The sequence below is a fragment of the Convolutriloba macropyga genome, chromosome 1 (assembly GCF_964194025.1).
Source record: "Convolutriloba macropyga chromosome 1, txConMacr16.3, whole genome shotgun sequence".
Taxonomy (NCBI): Eukaryota; Metazoa; Xenacoelomorpha; order Acoela; family Convolutidae; genus Convolutriloba; species Convolutriloba macropyga.
In genome coordinates, this window is record NC_134468.1 from 73771157 (window position 1) to 73796309 (window position 25153).

The 25153-nt window shown below is 36.0% G+C and overlaps 1 protein-coding gene and 1 pseudogene across 1 annotated transcript in view; one reads left to right on the forward strand and one right to left on the reverse strand.

The window, feature by feature from the left end:
* LOC142342488 (uncharacterized) overlaps positions 1 to 25153 on the forward strand; it is a 371331-nt pseudogene that overhangs the window by 209142 nt on the left and 137036 nt on the right.
* LOC142342470 (alpha-N-acetylgalactosaminidase-like) overlaps positions 1 to 25153 on the reverse strand; it is a 35254-nt gene that overhangs the window by 6714 nt on the left and 3387 nt on the right. Inside the window, exons 2-7 of the mRNA XM_075393811.1 lie at positions 24330 to 24430; positions 23245 to 23385; positions 22783 to 22932; positions 19059 to 19255; positions 18107 to 18258; positions 17228 to 17397 (exon numbers count right to left, since the gene is read on the reverse strand). Of these exons, the coding sequence (XP_075249926.1) occupies positions 17228 to 17397; positions 18107 to 18258; positions 19059 to 19255; positions 22783 to 22932; positions 23245 to 23385; positions 24330 to 24430 (911 nt within the window). The remainder of the gene's footprint in view (positions 1 to 17227; positions 17398 to 18106; positions 18259 to 19058; positions 19256 to 22782; positions 22933 to 23244; positions 23386 to 24329; positions 24431 to 25153) is intronic.

The following is a 25153-nucleotide window of genomic DNA, read 5'->3' on the forward strand; positions in this document are numbered from 1 at the left end:
TTATTATTATTAATATTGTTATTATAATTATGATTATTATTACTCATATTATTGTAATCGCTTCTTTTAAGATCTCCCCTCTAACAACTGCTTATTTACTGTAGCAGACTAAAAGTTCGCATACGTATAGCCAAGTTATCGGGTTACAATTTGTGGAATGGGAATTCTTAAATTCGGTTAATAACTTGATTTATTAACAAAAACTCAAGCAACGATTTATTGTTTAAACTTGGAATTATCTTAAATTCTTTGCGAAAAAAATTGTTGAACTGCAAATTGAACGACTATTTATGGGGAATAAATGAGCAGCAATTAATGCAACAGTAGATACAATATAGCCGATAACTCAGTTCACAAAAGTTAACTGCAAAAAGGTAATATCTGTACAATTTTGGGACCGCTGAAACGATCTGGGCGGTGTAAAGTTTTTGTTTTTGATAGGAGAGCAGCCGTTACAGTTTGCAACTTTTAGCGAAGACTTGCATTTCTGCTTGCATGTGATGACTTGCATTTAGGCTGCTAATTGTAAAAAGTGAAATTATCATACCTATGAATCAGTACCGATATTTGACTTGCAATTAGACGTGCCCAGTATGATATTAGTAGTAAGATAATAGGGTACTAAGATAGGGGGGGTTATCCTTCGAAATAATACGTGTGATAATAGGGGGTTATCCTTGGCGGCGCTACATGTAAAACAACGGCCGTGCGTGATACATGTAAACTAGCTTTCTTCCGCTTTTATTCCTTTCCCTTTGCGCCTTTCTCCGGTTTGTTAGATTTGTAGGAAAAGATTGAATTGAAACCAAACTAAACACTCCAAACAAATTAAATATTTACACTGTGTATTACTACACGCAGTTTCACCAAAATTGCATGCAATTAAATTGGCATTAGCGCCGTCTTATTTTGCGTGCTGGTTCTTCTTCGCTGCTGCTTGCTTCTTCAGCTTCAAAGTTTATGGAGGGGTTGTCAGGTGAGGAGCTTTCACTGGAACTGGCGTCAATATCTGCAATATCGTCAGTATCAATATCAGATTCGGTTATCTGCTCAGTTACTACTAATTCTGGGTCGGGAGTCTCCCAAGAGCTGGTGGTGGAGTCTGGCACTGAAAGAGCGGCTGTTGAGGAAGTTTGGGACACTACAAAGTCATTATCCCATTCTGGACTAGAGCTGAGAAGTAAGTTTGAGTAACTGTCATTATCCCACTGAATATCATCACTACCCCAATCAATTTCATCCACACCACAATCAACGGTCTCATAATAAGCAAAGGGTAGAGTTTTTGTTCCGCAGGGTAGAATAAACCTTTTGTTGTCGAATGCTGAAAGGCATATTTTGTTGGTAGTAACAGTTTCCAATACATGATGATCGGACATTATTCGTGTGTTTTCAGTGCAAAACACGTTCCCTGTCGTCAGTGTGCTCAAGAAATCATCATGCCGGAGACGTTGTTGAGCGGCCTTTGTTACTCCTTTAGCCGAAAGTTTTCGACAACCTAAAGAGAAAAAAGCCTTTAATCAAGTCTTTATATGTTTACTAACCCCGATGTATATAATAATAAAACTAATACCATTCAGGAGCCTACTAACAACTTTTGTAATTTAAAGATAGAACTAACATGCATTAGAAAAGACAAAGAATACTTACTTTTTGAGAGTATTGAGTATAGTTTCGGCTTTAAACACACAAACTCCGTAATAAAATCTCCTGCAAATTCGTCCTTAAACTTGAGGACTACCCGTTTATTTTCCGTACTGTATAAATAGTGATCATTCGGATAATTGGAGAAATCGAATTCACTAACAACTGAAGCGGACTTTCTTGCTAATTCCTCATAAAAGTCTGTACTCCGGATTTTATATAGTAAACTATCCGTGTCACTATATAACAAACGACAATCAAAGTGAGCGCGCATTGTGAAGTATTGGAAACTGTACATTTGATACTTGGCCAGATCAAGTATAGTTGCTCCAATTATTGTTGGGGTATTCCAATAAATCTTTCTAGCGCGGAAGGACAATGCGGCCAGATTATCTCCGAATATCATGAACCGATCAAACTCAAACTTTGAAATGGAACTCAGAACTTGATCAGCATCTCGTGCAAGGGTAAGCTTACTTCGTCTGCGTTTCGATTCGCAATTCTTACCATATACTGCATTGTTCATGAGCTTATAAAAGTTCTCTTCGAATTTATTGCTGGCGGCTGGACGTTCATTACTGTTGATTGTTATATAGGGTGCTAACCAATTTGCTTGTTTGAACTTTAGGACACGGTGTACTTTGGCAACAATTAATCCAAGACTAACGTATAATTTGAGCAGTTTGTAATGCAATACATAGTTCTTTTTGTCGATTAGCGTTTGAAGCAACTTTTTAACATTCGAGCTGGAAAATCTGTGTTGTTCTTTTAGCTCAAGTTGATATTCGCCCAACCAATCATCTTGAACAATTTCTTTGGTAGGGCGAAGGGGAAAGTCTCGGTGGTCATCGTGTAAGTGGACAGGGTAATTTAAGTCTACTTCAAGAAAATAACCAACTGAAGCGTCGTTAGGGGTATTGAGGATTTCGTTAAGGGTAATTTCTACGTTGAAGGCGAATTCCCCCACTGGTAGCATGTCCATTTGCATGACACCTCCATAGAGATTATTTGCCTCAGAGGGCCGGTAATCCGATAAATACTTATTATTTGCAACAAAATGACGCTCCTCGTAAACAGATGTTGCTCCTCTTCGTATTGCCGGTTCAATCAAGTCCAAATGTTCTCGTTCTGTCATCAGCTCAATGTTTGCCCTGCATATCTTTAGTGACGCTTCTTTTGCCATATTGGGGAGAGTGTAGAAATGCATGCAGTCGAGTTTGTATGTTCGAAAGCTAAGTTCACGGTGAAACTCACATACACAAGCTCATAATGCGCAGTCCAGTTTAAGGTATGCGTCATGATAGTCTTGTAAAGTTTTGCACCCCAATAACTTCCACATTTGGTTAGCATGACCTAAATTTTCTTCACTTACAGCCAATTTTCCGCCTTCTAATGTATTGCGCCATTCTGAGATGGGTGGTAGAGATTGCTCAGAAAACTTTGTACGATCACATACAAAAGAATAAGGATAATATCCTTTTTGTTTGAGTAAGTGTGCGTTTGATTCGGAAACCGAGGGGAACATTGCTTTCATGATATCGAATTGTGTGTCAGGCGAAATTTCTACAAGTTTCTCCAGCGAACTGTTCATCATTTTGTAAGAACCGATGAATCTTAAATACTCGTAAATTTTTTGTGTTCTTCCTTCTTGAGTTGTAATAGTATCAATCAGAACTCCGAATGTCATTGATATGTATTTCTCATCTCTTGACGGAATGATTTTTATTGTTGTGGTAGACTCACAGTTGTTCAGAGCAAGACAAATATGATGTAAGTCATAGTTTTGTATGTTATGACCGACCACAGGCGTAAAATTAACATATCGTCTCGCTCGATTACACTTTTCGTGTGCCCAGCCCAAGAATTGGCCACTAAAATGACAATGGTCTAAATCTATGCTCTCTTCGGGGTCAAGTTCGCTGTCAAATGGTTCTTCGCATATCCAACAGTGTGTAGCGCTCTTTTTGTCCAAGTTTCTCCGATTTCCGTTGTAGAAAGGAAACTGTTTTTTGCGTTCATGTATGTCCCTAGCTAACGAATGCAGCATTCGACAAAGTTGCCCATACAATCTTCTGAGCTGTCCACATGATGAAAATAGGGAACATTCGAGTGATGATCAACAACTGCCAAAATAAATCCACATGGCTCGTGCGTTTCAATCACGCGTGTTGATGATTGGTCAGTTGCTGCATCACATCCAGCGACGGGTAGGAGAAAAGATTCAAAGTCAAAATAATTGACCAGAGGAACAAACCACGTAGCTGAAAAATTTGAGAACTTGTATTCATTTTTATCTGGTGATGGCATTTGAATAACTGCAGGGGCATTTAGATAACAATTTTCAGTATGAATATTATAGCTTTCCAGTCCATCACGACACAACCAGAAACAATTACGACAAATGCGATAACCAAATCTGAGTTTCAGGTCTCTAACTTTACAAACGACTTTCACAAGGTCAGTAATGAGAACATAGTGATAAATGTCGGCATCATAAAGAAGTAAAAGATCCATAACAAAATCTGATTCAAAAGAGGAGACTCGTAGAGGGTAAAGTTGTCCTTTATCGTAACCAAAGACGTTGATTGCCACATCATTGAGGGTTTCAAAGGCTTTCATTTGCTCAAATCCTATTGGCATTTCAAATTCGCCTACAGGTTGGTGAATGTTCTCTTGCTGATATGTTGCTGGGGATGTTTTGTCAATATGATAGTTCCTGTCATCTCTATCAAGACTGATTCCATGATGCGCATGATACGCTGCCACGAAGCAATAGTTGAAACAATTGGCATCGTCGTGATTTCGAATATTGAGTAATCCGCGACAGTTTGCGAGCTTATGGGGTAAGACAAGATAGGATGAGCCACGAATTGGTCGGTAGCGGGCAAATTTGATGTCAAGTTTGATTATTTTTTCAACAACCCAACCACTTCCAGATGAAGCAAACGTAGACAAGACAGCCATCATTTTCTCCACCATGCTCCAGTACAACTCGTTTGTGAGACCCTCTACGTAAATGGGCGTCATGAGAGAGTTGGCATAAATTTCAATGCGCTCCTCCGTTTCGGTTGCGTTTTCATCTTGATGCAGCTTCAATAACCGTACTTTTACCGCAAAGTCTACTTTCTGTGGTCCTTGGTTCAGCCTTTGCTCAATAAGCGTTGCAATTGCAGATCTTTGATTGAGCATGAAGCTCTCAAGATCTCTGTCAGCTGTGTTATTGACAATTTCATAAGTTTGTAACACACCGTTGAAGGCTGTCTCCGTTGTAGCCTCTTTCTGTTTGTATTCAGGTCCAAATACGGGCAGCGAGTGAAGGGAGTTTATATGCTGCGCAAACAAGTGCGCATCATTGAATCCCATGAAGCACGATCGGCAGCAGTTTGTAAACTTCGAGTGGCAAGTTCGCATATGCTGTTCCAATTGAGACAGTTTCCGCGAATTGAACACACATAGGGAGCAGTTGTAAACAGGAAGGCCAACATCGTCTGGATGAATTTATGTTGATGTCTTGAACGGTTCCCACGAGTGCTAAACGTAGCGGAACAGAAGTTGCATGAATAGACCATTTCTAATAGTTTTGATGAATTTCAAATTCTAACAGAACTTTGATAACAAGTAAATAACTCGGAAATGACTAAGCTCACCAAAACTGAAGCACGAAAGTAATTTCTGTGCGCGAAATTCAAAATTTCAAAATGCTGCAATCTGATTGGTCGGTTTTGGCGGTTACCTTTATTTCGAAATTTTGTTAGTTATGAGAGAAAAAAGATGTGTTTTCAACTCTCCATTGCGATCTTATGCCAAAATATATCACCATAAGGAACCCTACAGAGTATTGCTGATCATTTTTTTTTCAAAAACGTTTTTGGAGAAGCTGGAAAAACATGATAATTTTTAAAATTGTAATAAAATGCGCTATTTTATGCATTTTCAATTACGGGTGGTTAGAGTTGTCCTACGTTCTTAAGTGTGATGAGCAAAAATGCTCCCCGTGCCGAAAAACATAGGACCCATATAAAAAAATTGCTCAAAAATAAACAGAAAAAAAGTTTATTCTTCTGTCAATCAAGTCATTAAATAACAATTACATGACAATTACTTGACATAAACATGTGTCTTTTTTCTGAGGCCTTTTTTGATGACAGCTGTTATAAATGTGCACTGAGGACCCATCAAGTCCAAAAATGTGAAGAGAGCCGATCTAACATCTTTCCTTAGGGTACTTCATACGCTAACTAATGCCAGATGTTAATGTGACATTGATTGCCAGATGTTTTGAAAATCGGTGAAGGAGCCATTTTTTGATGATGATGCTTATGAGCAATAATGTCAGGCATCAAGCAGTGATTACAAAACCGTTGCAAAAATTTCAAATTTTTTTTCTAGTAATTAGTAATTAGGTTAATTAACCCTTAATTAGTCGCTAATTAGGGGTTAATTATCTCCGTAACGGATGAGTAAAATTTGACGAGTGTGATGAGATGTTTTGTACTTCAGAGTATGCTGAGGCTTACTGAGCAATCAGTTTCATCCCAAGTATTTTTTGGAACCGTCTTTTTTGGGGTCAAAGGTCAGAGGTCATGTGTCAAAAAATATATTTTTTTTTGTTTTTTTTTAACAAACATGCTCTTTTTCTTTCAATTGATTCCCAAGTAACAAATGGGAGATCATTCATGTGTAAGCTGGAGAGCGCATCTACTGAATTAAGTATTAAAAATTGACGTCCGAAATGCATTTTTTCAAAATTTTTCTTTGATTATTTTTCAATTTTTGAAAATTTCTTCAATTTATGAATTGAAATTGGAAACCAATCCATGCTACAGCTGTGGTATGGAGTTTGCATGTAATTAGCGTCAATACCGCTTACTCTAACATATGGCTATATCTCTTAAATTTTATGTTTAATATTTAATGTTAGCTAAAATTTTGTAGATTGAGAAGTGTATTTATGGATATAATTCACACACCACGTCATAGTAGTTGCAATAATTGAGTGTTTGTTAGGAAACGAATGTTTACGTCATAATGAAAATCCTTTCTGAACATGTTCGAACTTGATCAGTTGCGAAATTTTAATTTCTTTAGCTCAGAAATTTTCAAACTACAAAAACAAATATCAAAAGTTGAATTCAGCTTTCAAAAAGTTGAAATCACACTTTATTGAAACAAAATCAAGTTAGTAACTCATTATATAAAAGAGGTTTGTGGTGATTCATCAAAGTTTTTCAAGTCACTCAAACAAGTCCATTAAAGAATTCTCAGGTAGCCGTTTCTTTGGTGCATTTCAAATATTTGGAGTGTCTGTAACGCCAAAAACACGTGCTGGTTCTGGTGTTTGAAATTCTGTAGCTGAAAGTAACGCTGTATCAAACTGGTTTTCACTGAGCAGAGCGTTAGAATTGTTTTTGTGAATTCCCGCAAAGAAAGATGGACTAGATGTTGGCGTCAAACTGGGACTCGGATCAACTGCTGGTGTTACTGGCAAGCTGGCTGAATCCAATTGCGATTGATTTTCTGGGGAGCAAGGTGATGGCTTTATGCCCCACATGTCAGCTAAGTTTTCGCAAGCTTGATAAGCCCCTAACTGGTTTTCAAACAGAGGCACACAGTCGCAATCGGAACGAAACAAAATTCGTTTAACGTCGTTAGGTAATGACTCCATGTCAAAATGTTGAAATGTTGGCAAATCTTTTGGAGGTAAATGTCCCCCTGATGTAATAAGTCTGCATTCTGCTGGTTCTGCCTTCTCTGGTAAAGAAGCAATTGCGATAATGAAAAGCTTAGGTATCAAACAGTGCTGGTAATTTTGCCAAACATCACCTTGTCTCTTCTGTTGAATCAGCACAACAATGTTTTCGAACACTGTCTGATAAACCAATGTTCGCTCGAAAGAAATAACAGATTCAGCAAGTATTTGAACTGATATAATTTTTTGCACAAATTTTGAGAAAGAAATCAAAACCAATTTGATAAAAGAACAGTTGAAAAATATTGTTTGTCTGGTAACGAACTCTTGAAAGAAAGCAAAGTGCACTGAACGCAAGGTTTAAAGAAAATGAATACCTAGTTCTAAAGTTGTATTGTACAACGTGTAATTCAACAGTTTATGTCTGGGGTCATAATTGGTTTTAACTTTGGTAGTGTATATGCTCTTTTACACGCTCAACATTTGTTATTATACATGTGTTGATACAGTCTATAGTTTGTACTAACTCAATTCTTATCTAGAACGTATTTTATTATTAGCATTTCATTGTACACTGGTACATGTTTAATCTTATCAGAATTTCCCTACTGCTGTAGGTTCACATGTGTTTCCAATTTTAATACACACCTAGGGTCACATCTGTTCCAAGATATAAACATATGGACAATTCCAATAAACAGTGAACACTGCACTGCTGGTTCAAATACACACCTAGGGTCACATCTGTTCTCTCTAGAGAAATAAAACATATGGCCCGCATATAATTTCAATAAACAGTGTACACTACAGTCCTCAATGACGTCAAAAACCCACCCAGGGTCACATTTGTTTTCTCTATAGAACCAAAACATATGGTCCACATATAATTCCAATAAACAGTGTACACAGCACTGCTGGTTCAAGTACACACCTAGGGTCACAAATGTTTTTTGTCTTATCTCTAAGGTCACAGCTGAAGTTAATTATACAATATTGGAACAAAAGACAGACTCAAGTACGCCATAGGCGTACTTGAGACTGTATTCACAAATCACTTGGATTTAATTAGGCAGTTTGACGACACTTGTTTAATCCCAACTTGCCGTACCCATTGAATTGTAGTTTTACACATTATAACACTTGAAAGTAACACTATGCCTTTCACTTCCACTAAAGACACAGAGTTTGGAGATTGTTATTTCGATATTTCCAAAACTGATAAGCGCTTAATCAGGGCAACGCTGAAAACCTATGAAAGGACAGGGACATATATATTTCTGAAATTGTTCAAAAAAGCAACAGACGATTACGAGTTTGAACAGAATTTCCTTAACTCTTGGAGAGTTTGAAAATTTGGTCAGTTGAGCTAGCAAAATACAGAACTCAGTGGCTGATCAGCAGTCATCGCCAAAACCACCACCAGCGAAGAAACCAAAAATTCAAAAAGAAGTTGTCAACAACGATGGTTGAAGCGATGTTTGAGCGTTCTCCAAATTACTTTAAACAATTTCGGAAAAAGTTCAAATTTCTCATAGTGGAAGAGAAACCTACCTTTTCTATTGGAAATTGTTATGCAGTGTGTGCACATTTTGATTCCGAATTTTGCAATTTAGTAAGTAGCCATTATCACGTTCTGATTGATACAACTACTTTGAAAACGAAACATTGTAACGATTTCAAAGCTTTCCTTGCCTTGTGTTTATACAGCTTTCAAGTTCTTGTTTTGGACTGCACCAAATTTGGAGACAAATGGAGATGTGTTTTCAAAGCTTAAATTAGCAATCGAATTCAACAGTTCTGCAGAAAAAACTGATTCACAGTCAGTGCGCAAACGACTACAAGCTTTTGCTAACAACAACAACAACAACAACAATCTATCGAAAAGCAGCTCTGTAAAACAAACAAATGTCAATCCCAAAACGAGTGCCAAGATGCCAGTAGTTGCCCAAAAGACTATCTACAATTGTCGGCCTCCATCAAAACAAATTCAAACTGATTTTGTTAATAGTGAAACTTTACGCAGAGTTGAAAAAATTTTGTATGGTTCTCATTCTGGTGCTTTTCGTCAAATTATGGATATTTTTTTGAGTGGATATGGAAAATTGAATATTGATTCTGATTTAGTGAGTGTTCGCTTTGTGTATGAAGAAAAAGTAAAGTTTTGAAAAAAACAAATTTTTCAAGTTAGTAAGGTTAGAACATCATATGAAAAGCAAAACGAATCAATTCATTATCGCTAATATTTACAAGTTTTTGAGCATTGAAAACAAAATGAGCAATATAAATACAAAACAGTACACAAAGTTTAGAGTTTGCATTTTGAATTGGTTGATTCTCCAAGAGTTGATAGATATTGTGATTGTTGCCAACAGAAATTATTCTTTGATATAGGTGTTTGTACGATGAAATGGGCCGACCAAGGGGATCGGCAAACAGAAGTTGATTGTTCTTTCTGCATAAAAGTAACCAGTGGGTGCCAATGTTTTCAGCAGTTGCTGCATTAACAATAAGGAAGCTGTTTCTGTTCATTTTTTCCGGAAAGTTTTTGGCCGCAAACACGCCATGAAAATTGTATTTAGGAGTTTTGCAGCCTTGGATTAAATCATTAATATCATCTTCATCCATCATTAATTTGTCAGAACGTGATTCTTTGATACTCTTCTTGAACTATCAACAAAAATTGTGCTCGCTTTTTCGCCAATAATGAAAATCTCTATATTGTTCGGTAGGGCCGCAGAACATTTCAACTCAATAGAAATTGACGAATTTGTAAGCTCGGGATGAATAAAATCATGGGATGCTTGTTGGGTGCTGATCAAATCAAAAACCATTATGAAATGGTTCGTGTATTATGTCAAACTTATTCCATGACCATTGTCGATGTAAGCTAAATCCGATATTGTATTAAAGTAGAGACGTTTGTCATCACTTGTTGATATTGGACTGTCTGCCACAAGTAAACCGTTTCGGTAAATATAAATCTGCTCAAGGTCGAATTTGCGGATATTAAATGGATTTTGTCTGTTGTTACCAAGAAACGCTTCGTTAGTGTTCAGACAAATTGCTAGTCTACGAATCGGTTCTCTGGCAAAAATATCTTCTTGTTTCCAACTGTGGAGACCCGTTGATGCCAGAAATGTTTTTGTGAGAGTCTCCAAGTAGGGATACGAAGCTGGACTTGTTAACAAAGTTTTTTCTATAGCCGATACGATATCATCGTTCATTGTCATCTTGCGCACATACAAATTAGCTTCGACAATTTTTACTTTGTAGTGCTTGGCTGCATCGTCAGACATTATAACTAAATCATCTATTGACCGTCTAAATGCAATGCAAAGTGTCACACCACTTAGCAAATGTCTGTCACAAGTGAAAAAGTCAACTGCAACTTTACCGTAAAATGTGCACTCAGCCGATTGCCTCACTAAGGCTTTCCTTCTATTCACTTCTTCAGTTGACAGCGCTCCTGGATTTTCTTCGTAGGAATAGCCCTGACATGCCAACCAGGTGTTTTTTGCATCTTTGTTATGTGAAAATTCTGTTTCAATAAAACTTTTATGAGCCTAGTTTCCGTTAGCGTTTGAAATTTTTAGTCCATTAGCAGACACTGTACAGTCAGAGAAGAGTGAATGTAAAACATTATTGCAAAAATAAGGAGCATCTGATAGCTGGACAATTTTACATTTCACTTCCAAGAAAATGTTCTGTAAGTCAATAAAATTATTTCGGTCACCGGCGACTTCAAATTCTAACATGGGTCCATTTGGACTGTAGACTGGGTCCAACTTTTGACAAAAACTACCATCGAAAGTTACTAAGAGAGAAAATTTTTCGAACAAATCCAAAGAACTGTGAGTTGCCTCTGATGGTAACAAATTAGCGATCATGGTTCACTCTGGCAAAAAAAATCTGACCGACTTCTTTTTGGAGCTCTAGGCGTTGAAATGATTTTTTTGCGTTTGTTGATTGCTCTCTGTGGCTTGACTCGTATTGAATTCCTCCGACGTAAAATATTTCGGCGAGATCCTCCTGTCTGTTTTTTGACAGTTTTTGAGATTGTATTTTTAAACGCCTGTTTAGGAGAAATTTTGCTTCCGACTACATCCAAAATCTCTGGAACACTTTGTTTCAATAGCTCTTTCCCGATACGCTTCGCTGTAGGCAAAATAAAAAACGACGTGCTAAATGTAGCGCAACACGCCCAATGCCTTCAGCTAGAGCTCCAAAACCACTTCTTCTTTGACGATAATGTCCAGAGAAGTGAGGCAAAGACGTTGCTTGATTGGCATAATAAGAATCCATTTTAAGGGGAAAATTTTTTGAATTGTAGTGTTAGAATAACTTTTCCAGTTCCCGAAAAGAGAACTAATTGTCCTGTTTCCGTTCTCAGTTCAATTGAAATCGATTGAATTGTGTTGGTTAGGAGCTTCTTATAGTCTAAATTTGTAAAAACTATCCGATGAGTGGCTTCAAGCTCACAAACACTACCGTTTTTCAGACGTTGTTTTGAATCAATGACTCGCAAAAGAGGAGCCTTAGTGTCACCGACGTATTGGTTTTCAATTATGTTGGTGTAGATGAAAATTAGATGTTTTCCAGCACAAAGGTCAGCTGGGAACTCCCCATAATAAGCTTTCGTATCATCACTTTTCATAAACCTGTTCGCATTGGGAATCAATTTTGTACCCAAAGTGTATTCCATTACCGTCAGGAATACCCTTAAATCCAATAATGCTTGGAATTTCTTCGCTTGGAAACGTAATTCCCTCATACTTGCCAAACAAAATTTCATATTTCCCAGAGCTCTTCAACTCTCTGAATGAAAAATGGGGCAGGCCAATTTTGCGCTTAATTGTAGCAAGAAGTTGAGCCACTGTATCAAAGGTTCCTGGCATAAAACTAAATTGCTGTCCACTATAAGGTCTAGAAATAACATTGGCTCCCGAAGAAATCTTTTTGGAATCTTCAAAGTCTTTTAAGTTGTACGCAATTAGATTTCCGTTTACTATGTTTTCTATTTTTGTTGGGAATATGATTTCACTTAGCGCCACTCTCCAATCACCCGCAAGTTGAATTTCGTCATTGAAAAAAATCCGAAATGATGCAAATGTATTCGAATCAAATATTTCCATTGAAGCTGATGAAACAACGTGAACTGTAAACTCGTCTTCAAACCAATTGTTGGACATTTTAAACAAGAGGGAGCCTGACAAGTTGTAATTCTGGTTGGTAAAATTTTCCTTGAATTGGTTCCTTGTCTGCGTCGGCTAAGGTGTAAGTTGGTGGGTTTAATATCGGTATTCCTGTTATTTCAAAGACTTCGTCTGTAAATGATTGCATATAACTTTTCCTGAATGCTTTATCTTTTTTAACTACTCTCACAAATTCTCCAATGTAAAACTTGGGCTTCTGAGTTGAGCTTGTTTGTGCTGCCAATGACACTAGTCGTGGCACATCCGTTTTTGTAACTTTGTTAGGAGCAATTTTTGTTGTTCGATCGACTCTTGAATTGATTGTTTTCACAAATTGGTCTAACTGGTCAATGTAGCTATAGGTCCACTTTTCTTCAAGATACCAATGAATTATCTTTTTGAGAGATCTAATGTTCCTCTCTGCAAAAGCTGACTTTTTTTCGCTAAAGGTACTATATAAATGAATTCCACGTTTGGTACACAATTGTTTGAATGCTCCAAGAAATTCTGTACCATCGTCAACCTACTTTTTCGGGCTGTTTGTTTTTGATGATCTTTTTGAATGCTTCAGCTGCTTCGATTGCATACTTTGTTTTTATTGGTTCCACTCGTAAATATCTTGACAAACAATCAACCGCTACTAGAAGATACTTTATATTGCGGCTATACTTTGCCAGTTTATCAACGTGTGCCAAATCCAGAGACCAATTTTCATTGATGTCTTTTACAAAAACATTAAGCCTGGGAAATTTTAATTGAATTGAACGTTACTTTGTGAAAGACGGCTTGGTCTCCAAATAGGACTGAAGTTTACCTAGAGGGAGCTTGCTTTGCGTCTGTAACCACTTTATGCTTCCATACGATGCTGGTCCTTTTAAATAAAACTGATCCAATTTTTTTTCTTCAGGAAAAGAAAGACCACATCTTCTGACTGGTCTCTTCTCTGTCTGTCGTCTGGTCCGGTTCTTCTTTATATCTTTTTTGGGTTGGTTCCGAGCCACTGTGTTGTTCTCTACTAGAGAAGAGCTCTTGCCGACTGGGTTGTTCTCTACTTGGGAAAAACTCTTGTTCACTTTCAGACGAGGCTTCCAAGATTTGCTTGGCATGTGTATTTGCAACAAGATGAGGTGAGATATTAAGAGCAATTAAAATTTTGGAGTATTTTTCAATGTCAATTTTTTTAGCTGGTTGCTGCAGATTGTACAGAAATGTTGAAGCTTTAATGCCCAGTCTTTCTTTATTTACGTGAAGAACGTCGTTCGACTCTACAGTTACTGTTTCAGATTGGTTAATCAAGTCAAGTATGATTTTTGATCTTTTGATTTGGTTTTTATTCATAAAATCTAGCTCTAACAAAATGGAGTCGAAACCTTTGCTTTTTTGTTTTTTCACTACTAGTTCAATCTCGCTGTCTTCGCTCATGGGTTCTGTTTTTTCCTCTTCTGCTGTTTCAATCATTTTGTCTGCAGTCTCAACTGGTTCAACTGCTTTCTCTGGTTTTCCCATTGAGTTCGACTGGTTTCTTTGCAAAAGAGACAGCTGTGCAGTTTTCTGTTTATAAAGGGGATTGTCCAAAACTTCTTTTTTTACCGGTTGATGTGAAGCAAAAATTCGTTTTGGAAATAAAATGAATTCTTCGGTGTGCATTACGATTTTGTCAAATAACGATAACAAGCGAAACCAACAGTTTTGACCAAATCTGTTTCTCTAGCAAAAAGTTGCCTCTTTTCTTTCAAACTTGTTTGTCTAGACAATAGTTTTCCGAATAATTTTTCATAACCTTGCAAAAAACTTTTTCGTATTGGAACATTACCATTGACAATGTTGAGCAAACATTCGCAAAGGAACTTAATGAAATGATTTGGAGCTCTCTCTATCTTCTCTTTTAGATTTGTATCCGATATGTTTAGCAGACGCCCCAGCATACAGACTTCTTTCTCTCTCATCGCTTAAACTTGTAATAACGGCTTTAGCTGATGGCAGATAAAAAATTGATGGTCCTGGAAGAACAATATTTGAACAGTAGCGCAAGACGTCTGATGTTTTGGGATCCAAATCAATTAATAAATGACCAAACGGCTCTTTAGTTGCCAGCTCATAGCTTTCTTTTAAAAATTGAGAGTTATTCAACTGTCTACCAATAAAAGTAATCTGTTGTGTGTCACGTGGTGATTTAAACAATGTGATATGTGTTGTGTTTAGATCAATTAATCTGGACCATCTGCTTTGCTGGAACAAATTGTGTTGAACATAAATTACACTGATGTTTCTGTGTCGCCCTGCGGTTGCTAATTTTGAAAATTCTTTGTCATTAAAAATTTCTTCACATGAGTCATCGAACACAAGGAGGCAGTTGTCTAACTCTGAAATGAGTTCAAAATTAGAGAATTTTTTAAAATGTATGTTCAGTTTCTTCTCTAACGATTGGAATTTTGGCTGATCATGCTGATAAAAATAATAAATCGTTTGAAATTCTGGGAAAAAAGTGCCAACTAATAATATTTTGAAAATGAGCTCAGTTTTCCCGCAACAAGATGGCCCGCAAACAGCCATGAACAACCGGTCAGAGGTGGAAATAATTTTATTCATAACTTTGGATTTGGAAGAGCGTATCCAACTTTGCAAGAGAGAAGTGAAAACCAAAATGTGGATTCTTCACAGTCGAGACTGAAAAAAACCAACTTGGCGAGAGACACAGTTATAAGAAAAATTATTATTAAGATTTGTGTAAAGTATACAACCTCTGATCGAGGCAATCTCGAATTGCAAAACCTCCAAGATCGTCTTTCTTGGTGGTCAGCGTCAAAAACCATGTCAGTTATGCCTCCGCCCGAATCTAGTTGATCTTCGGTTTGACTCATTTTGAAACAAAATTATTCAAAAAATGAATTGCTTTTCAAGAATGTTACAAAATTATTCAACAATAAAAAATTCATACAAAACATATCCAGAGTCGTTGTCTCCTTGTTTGTAAGTGATTGTATAGTTTGCATTCATCGAATCTTGTTCATCTCTAAAAACAATTGACTCTACATTGTTCTCGTTGATCAGCTGCTTGATTTCATTGGGAAGAGTCTCATCGTCCAGAGACATCAGAATTGGCACTGCACGCTTGGGCGTAGGTAAAGGGGTTAGTTTCAACCTTTTAATTTTCTCTTGTAAAGACATGGTACAATTGAAAGTACTCCAGTAGAGAAAGATACTTCATGAAAGCTTCTATTTCAGCACCAGCACACACGATCTGCTGTTTTCTCAAAACTGTTTGCCCTCTTGTGTCAATTTTTTCTTCCTTGATAAGAGTAACCGTTAACTGATTTTCAGGCGTTATGCAACTGTAAACTGTCAAATTTGGAGACAAATTCACTTGAAGTAGAGACGGAGTTGGTTTCTCCAACCGACGATTCATTCGTCAGCCACTGGTAAAAGAGTTTTGCCTTCTTATTGGCACAATGCTTGCTTCTTTGTGGTTTTGGGCAACTCAATGCATGTAATTTACTCTAATCTTTTTGGATTTACTCTAATCCTCTGCATCTAATCCTTTAATCCTTTTGCGTAAAAATCAGAAAAGGGAAATCGAAGAACTATACTTTGAAAAATCTGTTGCAAATAATGATAAGGGTACTCTCCTGTCTCCCACGAGAGACCATGAAGAAATTTAGTTACCCACAGGAAAGATCTTTGCTCACTCGAAGAAAGTATGTTAAATGAGTTTGGAGGTAAAAACGAAATTGTATCGTTGTAATTTTTGTTAGATACCGCAAATTCTTTTTATTATAAATCCAGATTTTTTACTTCTAAAGCCTTCAAAATCAAGAACAACTGCTCCAGATTTCAACATTCCAGCAAATTGAATAAACTATTTTTGAAGGATTTTACGTATAAACAAAAAGCAATTCCAGTCACATGACCAAGGTACTCATTTGTGACTGAACAAGGTAATACGTAGGAATAGCCTGGACCCTTTTCACTATATTCATATACAAAACCGGAAGCGTCGTGAAGTATCCCATGCAGTCTCAAAATTTTGAACGATTTAAAATATTTGTCGAGGGCTGAATTGTCGATGCCAATCAAACCACCATAAGGTCGTAGTTTCAAAGCTATATCGAAATCAATCTCAGGATCCAAATGAAGACAAGTAGCTAAAAAGTATAGAAACCGTTCACCGTATTGTGAATATTCTTTTTCGATTTCCTTATAAGTTTCGTGAATACTCTTCAAATCAACTGTAGCAATTGTAGCCATATGATTTTATGAACGCTCACTCAAAAATGACTCTAGCCAGGCTTTTCCACCCAAATCAACCTACATGCCAATTTACATGTATCACGCACGGCCGTTGTTTTACATGTAGCGCCGCCAAGGATAACCCCCTATTATCACACGTATTAATTCGAAGGATAACCCCCTATCTTAGTACCCTATTATCTTACTACTGATATTGATTTTGGCCTATTTTTCCATTTCCGACTTTGGCCTATTTTTCTATATAAAATTTAGACTTCAATGTGAATGCTTTCATCTTTATACATATTTCCGAAAAATTGAATTTTGAAGCGGATCATTGTGGTTCTACGTTGCCATCTGTGAATGAATGTGAGAGTGAATTTTCGGCTTATCTTTGCTTAAAACAAAATCTCAGATGACGTTAAGATTTTGACAAAAATTTCATATCAAACAGCAACTGAAATCTTGCACATACCTTGAGTAAAAGACAAGGATGGGTTGAGTGGAGTCAGCGTCTTCACAGATATCTGCTCCTGTTTGTTGTTGTTTGAATACACCTGCTTAGCGAAGTCTCCAAGGGGGTCTTTGTCCATTCCAATAAGAAATCGATTCAGTAGAATCTGCAGAGAATCGTTGGATATTGATCTATCAAAGCAACAACCAACTGTTTCCTCGCAGACAACTGCTCTTCATATCAATCACGATATAATTCCTGCCTAATTCAACAGTATTTACATGCTTTCTTGCTTTAACCTATTCATCGTTAACAATGGGCGAAAAGTGTGGATGAAAAGGTTTTTCTAGTCCGACTCTAAGAAAACTTGGTCACTCGAATTTATGTTACCTTTGCATTTAAGACCGCAAATTGTGGCTATAATGAGATTTTCTGACTTTTTGCTTTCTGGAAGTTTAACAAAAATTAATGCGTGATTAAAATAAAAAAAATTCAAAACTGAAAAAATTCAAGTGTTAAGAACGAGGATTGCTAACAGAGTGAACAAAAAGTACGAAATAAAAGTATCTCATGAAACGAATATCTAATTTTAATTTGATTTATTTTACTCTTCGTATTCGAATTGTTACTCTGAACTTTGACTTGACATAATGAAAAACAATAGACTTGATTCAAACTTGTTTTAGCACTTAATTATTATATTAGAACACTTTTGTGATGAAATAGCGCTTGTGTTAAGCCTGGGTTGCATGCCAAATTTAATACCTATTTTTTGAACAAATTTAGATCCAAAAATAACACAATACACTCTCAAATGTTTGCTAAACTAAAACTAAAAGACCACGAGAGTTTAAAATCTGCAAATTATTTTTAGACTACTTTAAGGAAACATTTGCGTACCTGAGATCAGAGGAGATCAGGAGAGGAGCACTCCACATGCACCAGATGGACATCTGGATCCTCTGCTGTCCAATGGATAGTCCTCCGTCGCCTATGATCAACTCATCGGGATCGTTAAATTGCCCTGGTCCATTGAACTGTGCGTATTCGTCCTATAAGAACATTATAATTGCCGAGTTCACACAGATAATGGAATCTAATTGGCTAGTTTATTGGTCGACCGATATTGGGTATGTATGAAAAGACCGTGGGTAGAATTCACTAGTGGTCTAACAATTAATTTATTTGAATTTTTTTTGACAAGTTGCTGTTTTACTCTGGAAAGTTTCCCTTTTTAATCTTTGCCAAGGTCAAGGTGCTCCGTTCGAAATCACTCATGATCAGATTTTAGATACCAATTGAATATGTGGCCAGACAAATCCAGACAACACGGACTTATAATCAGATTTTAGCTTGTTCAAGCTTCTGGATCCTTTCTGACTCGCTCATAGGTAGTTCTTAGTCTGTAACTCGTTAATTTTCATTTTCTGCTTTTAAAAGCGGGTTTTATTATACAGAGTGAACAAATACTTGATGAAAAACATACTAAAACATGGTAATGTTGCCAAGATCTTGGCATGGCACTTAATATGAAACCATTAAGATAAGTACGAACTTGCAACGTCTGTGCACGGGTATCAAAAAACAAGATTTTTGCAAACATTCTATCAACGTTTTGTCTCTATTAAAACTACTGTCTTTAAAATAAAACATTTTTCTGCAGAATTCTTCATTGGATACCTGTGATATCAAATCTTACGATATATAAAAACTTCGAGCTGTCAGATTTTTTCACAAGCCTACACATGAGTAGATGATAATGAGCAAGCAGTCTCTTAAACACGCAATTTAAATGGGTACGCAATAAGGTTTTGCGTGCCTAAAAAGCGGTATAGCAAGTAAAGTACCTGACCTGGTTCTGAACATATTCTTGTATGATGTGGAGGACACTGTTGTCGAATGAGTCTTGTATGTCGTCTTGATTCCTCCACTGGTTGCAGTACTCTGCTATCACCGTGTAATTCGGGTTCGAAATGTACGCAGGCCAACTGCATGCGTACAGAATGGGACGTCCAGTGGCGTTCAAGTATTTACCCATGTTGATGTAGCCTTTTAACACATGCAATAGCCGAGTCACCGTTAGTCATAGTAAAATACTTATAGTAAAATCCAATCAAAATATATTGCAGAAAACTGGCGTAAAAAGTTGCAAGCTCAAAAACTTAAGTTAGTAGCAAAATGTCAGCTCTGCAAATTTTGGACGAATCTTCAGAAATTTTCCATTGTTAAAACAACTTAAGATTTGGAAAAATGCATTTCGAACCTCATATAACTTCTTTACTGACAACCACCTGCTAGTCGATCCGAACCATGAGAGTCACGATTTAATGACAAATAGTTTTAGTGCTTTGACTCCGAACACTTGTTTAGCAACCACTCACTGGTCTTAACACATACTGAGCTGTAGCTGAAACCTTATTGGGAAAATATTGAAACCAAGATTTAACCTTTTTTGTAGGAAAAAAATTAATTTTAAGCTCGGTGTCTTGTAGATGTAAATTTCAGTTATCTTCAATTAAAATACTGTAAAAAATGAAAACATTAGTGACGGAAATTCATTAGTTCGCAGAAAGAGGTTGCTTTTCGTTCAGAAAGAGTTATTTTTAATCTCTCAAGTAATTATTGGACATTAAATTTTCTGCAAAAGTCTTGTATTCGATAAAGTTTTGACTATAGAATTTTATAAACACTTAAAAAGTAATTACAAATATCTCAAGTAGAATTTGCAATGTTAAAGCAAACACGGAGGCTCGGCTCATGCGAATCATGTGAGTTCGCATAAAATGTTTCGACCTCACTCATCCACAATTTTGGTTTAATTATCTATGAATTAAGGAACAGATAGAAAGCTATACAGAACTCAACTATTTATCAAAATAATTGTATTATGAATACAAAAAATGCTTCCAACTCAATTCACTCAGTGAAATAAATAATGCCACTTTAGTGGGCCGATATGACGTGCCATTATTAAGAATCCGAGACAAGACAAACAACAAAATTAAATCATAACAACAAATTTTATTTACATTCAAAACTCAATGTCTGTTTAAAAAAAAACAAAATAGCAAAGTTGAAATAGCGTCAATTAATACCTAATCTAAAATATTAAATGAGAAAAACTCACTTGAAAAAAATGGCATCACTCTTTAATGAGATTTGGCAACAAGCAGACAAAAATGAAGATGAAGGGTGACGTAAAAAAAAAATAGGTTCATATGTTTTGAAAAAATTAATTTCAAATAATACAAATCATTAAATATAAACCGAAGTCTCGGAAAAGATTTTTATTTTCCCAAACTCCACATAAAAACATTAAAACTTGTCATTATTCAGAATATGTTGTACGTCTACAACAAAAATAAACGTTAAAAAGTGACAGAAAGCATTTAAGTTTTGCTAGAAAGTCGTGTCGAGACCGTTAAAACTATAACCTACTCCGTAAAATTCAAGCTATAGGCAATTGCGTCTTCTTGGATAACCAATAAAGTGATATGGGGCCCTGAATAAGGAGAGTGGGTATAAAGTAGAGAAAATTAAGAATCAAAAATTGCAGAGTGAAACAACACAACTGTATCGTTCGGAAAAAATTAATTTCAAGTCATAAAAAATTAGCTGTTAACTGAAATCTGTAATTAGGTTCGTTAATTTCTCCGAAAAAATCAATTGAGATCTGTTTTCACTCAGAAAATGTCAGATGTCTACGAAAAGAACGAAAAATACAGACAGATAAAAATTAAATTAAATGTCTACGAAAAACCGTTAAAACAATGAACAATATACTAAATACATTAAATATGTTCAATTGTGTTTGTCATCAGCACCAGTGTTGTGGTATCTGACCTGTAATTAGTGAGATTTGGCAACAAATGGACAAACAGAACGAGAACAGCGAAAGGTGTCTATATTTAGTGAAAACGTTTAAATTTTCAAGGAATTCGTTAAAAGTTTTGGCAGCGAACTGAAATTACTGAATAAGTTCCTCTTTCATCCAAACAAAGCCGTAAAAACAAGCCATTATCAAGAATTTTTAAATCGACTGCAGAAAATGACAAATAAAGACAAAAATACAGAACAAAGACAAATATATAGATCGAAATAAACCAAAAAACTAAATAATAAAAAAACGGTAAAAGGATAAAGTTTTCACTGAGGAGCTTGTATGTTCCTTTAGAAATTTTGTGAACATCAATGACGCAAATTGGACTTTTCATAAATGTGCCAAGACCATAAAAAACTTTGAAGACGGAAAAGTCAATAAAAATTTGTCAAAGATGAAAAACCATGACTTAAAATACAAAACCCGCAAAAAATGTCAAATTTAGTCCCTTAGCAAGACGAGGCAAATTGTTTTTACCGGTCATCATCAACTAATTGATCAAAAAAAGAAAAATGGTTCAGTTTAGTAATCCATTGTTTTTTTCGATAACAAGTATTTATAAAAGTCAAAACGACCAGATGCTTTCTACTAAAAAACTAGATAGATTTGTTCAAACTCCATAGAAAGACAGCTGGACATGTCGTTAGTAAGTCTTGATTTAAACTGTTTTGCTCTGTAATTAACATAAAAAGAGCAAAAATTGCGATTATACACGGAATTTTTTTGAACTGCAAATAACAAGGGTTAGACCAAACATGGCTTTGCTATTGCATTTCGTCTATTAGTAACTCGTAATTGTTTCGAATAATTTGGATGTGGATAATTTGATAGAACAGAAGAAGTCGATCGATCAGAATTATTTGATGCATTTTTGAATAACTGTCGCCTTATTTTATAAAAAAAGCTTTTTTTATATCAAAAATACTCTTAAAGGCAGTGAGAGTAAAACTATCGCTCTTTGGAGTTAGCGAATTTAAATAATACGAACTAAATTTAAATAATATGAACAGATTCGAACATTTTGAACTACAAGCTTACTTCGTACTTTTTTTGATAAAAAAGGCAAATTTAGAAAAATTTTGCGAATACTTTTAGCCAAAAATTTGGATTAAATTGTTCAACCACACTCTTTCATCTTTCGAGGTAAAATCCACACTAAAACACTATTGTTTACACTTTTAACATATTTTTAAAGCAAAATTGGCAAAAAATTGCGTAAAAATACGAAAAGCGTTGACAAATTTAATGAAAATCAATCAATTGTTCACGAAAATGTAAGCCTTGATATCCCGTGGAAAAAACTAAAATTCAACATAATATTTTAATTATATATTCTACGCTGGACGCACTTTATTTTGATACCACTCTCAACCCCATAAGATGAATATATCGATCGGCCAAAATTGACTGAACAAAAAAAGAAAAAACCCATTTGAGTATATAGTTCCTCCCCCTCTAAAGTGGGTCGAAACAATAAATTAAAGATAATGATGTTCACATTGTCATATTGTTCACATATTTCATATTATCACTTCATAAAAACTAATATTTCTTTTTATCGCTTTTGTCGGAAAATATTTGAGGCAAATTGTTTGCTGTTTAATTTTCAAAAAATCTTAAATAGAACAGTCTTCAGTCAATAAAGCCTGAAGAAAAAATCCTGCCTCGCATAAAATCCACTCAGTATAATACTGACCATACTCTTTCTGTGAGTCACTTGAATAGCACCCATCGAACTTCAGCATGTCAACTTCCCACTCTGCAAATGTATTTGCATCCACTTCTTCGTGGCCCTCACTTCCAGGGTACCCCATGCACGTGTACGTTCCAAAATCCTCGTAGATACCTAAAACAGTTTTATGTATTTTTTTTTCAAAAAAAATGTCACCTAAACAAACTGAATAAGCTTATTAGACGCGCCTCTAGAGAACGTTCATAAATGTCTATTATAAACTGTCAATTTAAAAATAACTTTATCGCATCTCTGAGTTTTTCAGTTGACGGTCAAACAATACAATAAGTAAGTAAGCGTCAAAATATTTAAAGAGGGATAAGCCTAGCACATTTTCAATTTATAGCTATTGGTTTTGCATCTTTACCCGCAGCTCAAATTTTGCTTATTTAATGCTGGTGAAGAAAATCATTCAAATGTAGTCACCTAGCTTGAGACCCCGATCGTGCATGTATTTGGCTAATGCCTTGATACCACTCGGGAAGCGTGTTGGGTCCGGCTGCAGTTTGCCATCATCTGTCCTGTTTTTGCTCATCCAGCAGTCGTCTATTGAGACGTACTCGTACCCTATAACAACCGTCAAGTGCAACGTTGTCTCCGTCCAAGATAGGACTCCTGTTAGTAAAACAGAAAGTTTAGGAATCCACACAAATTGATGCAAGACGCAGAACTTCATGTCTGTATTCTGTCCAATCTTTTCTCTTTTTTGAAACAAAAATCTGTGATAAGAATTGAGCAGAGTTAAATATATGCAAGGGCTCAGGACGCCGGATCACAGGAAAATGGTAATTTGTTTGCTTAATTTGTGTGCTGTTTGGCAGACAACGTTTCAAATTAGCCAATACCCGTACCTAAGGCTCAGTGACAATCAGTACCATGATTCAGAACAATTTCAGAGAATTTTAGTACTGGTTCAGAATGATTTCAGAACCAACTGTGAAGTGATTTCTGAATTTCTCTTCATCAGGGCAAAATTCAGAGTAAATTTCAAGTATTCTTCTGAATTAGAAGATAATTCAGAATGAGTCACTGAATTAGCTCTGAATCAGACAAATTCAGTGGAAAATGTGACCTGAATTGGACTCTGACTCGTTAGAGTTAGGTAAGGGTGCGGACTTCCCATTTCATCCATTTTTAGCTGAAAATTTAATTTAGCAAAAACTATTGAAAGTTATCGTAGTTAATCTCAGGTAGATGTTTCAAAATGAATGATGTAAATTATTAATTGATAATATACAGCACTTGGGTCTATAAACACAATCTCACAATTCTCTATAAACACATCTCTATAAACACAATCAAGCTAAGCCATGAAAATTATGACGTTAAAAGACGCTGATTTATTGCGACGGACTGAAGAAACTACCACAAAATATTTAACAGGCGTTTGCCATAAAGGTCGGTTTAGACTGTGTTTTTAATGTCTGGAAAAGGGTGGCCCTGACCAGACATTAAATTTCAAGTCATGTTTAAGACCTGGCACCGGGGTTCCGAACAGATCTATCTGGTACCTGCATCTCTGAGTCCAGTAGAGACCATGGCATCCGCAATACTCATGAACAGATTCTCACTGATGCAATCATTTGGGAAGTCACTGCAGTCCAGGTTGCACCTAAAATCAAAGTCAGGAATTCTCGCACACAATATCAGCACCTGCAACATTACTTGGGTTCACTTTGGGTCACAATTGAAAACTATAAACCATCGTTTTTTATCCAACGCTCCATGAATTGGTATGGTGGTTAGGAAATTTATACGAGCCCTACTTTTTTGTGAGACCAATTTAGACCAACTGATATCTTTTGCGGACAGATACAAAAATGATACCATTCAGAAGCCGTTGAAGAACTGAATCGAGCTTTGGAAGGGTTTTTTATTTTTTTATTTCTCGAAGAAATATTGCCCTTTAATATTCCCAGAATATTTTGCTTTCCTTGCATTTTCGTGTTTGAACAACACTTGACTTAAAATGTTTGATATTCAGAATAAATATCTATTTACAATATCAAATTTTGAAAAAAAGGCTGGATTAAGAGATACCAAAAATGAAACAACTGCAAGAGGTGTCTTATGTCAGGCAAAAAAGATACTCGAAAAATCTCAAAATAGTTTTCAAATATCTTCTTCCAAAAGTTTTGCCTCTGCTGCAAATTGTTTGCGATAAATGGAGGTAGCGAATGCTGTTGCAAGAACTCACGGTTGTGTTACTTAAAATGTTGCTATTGTTAACCATTGCTTGTAACCTCATCTATTGTCTTTTGTTTGTCGTCTTGTCGCCAAAGTTTGTGCAAATCCGGTTGTATGTGTTTATCGTCATTTTTTTAATCCTTCTCAG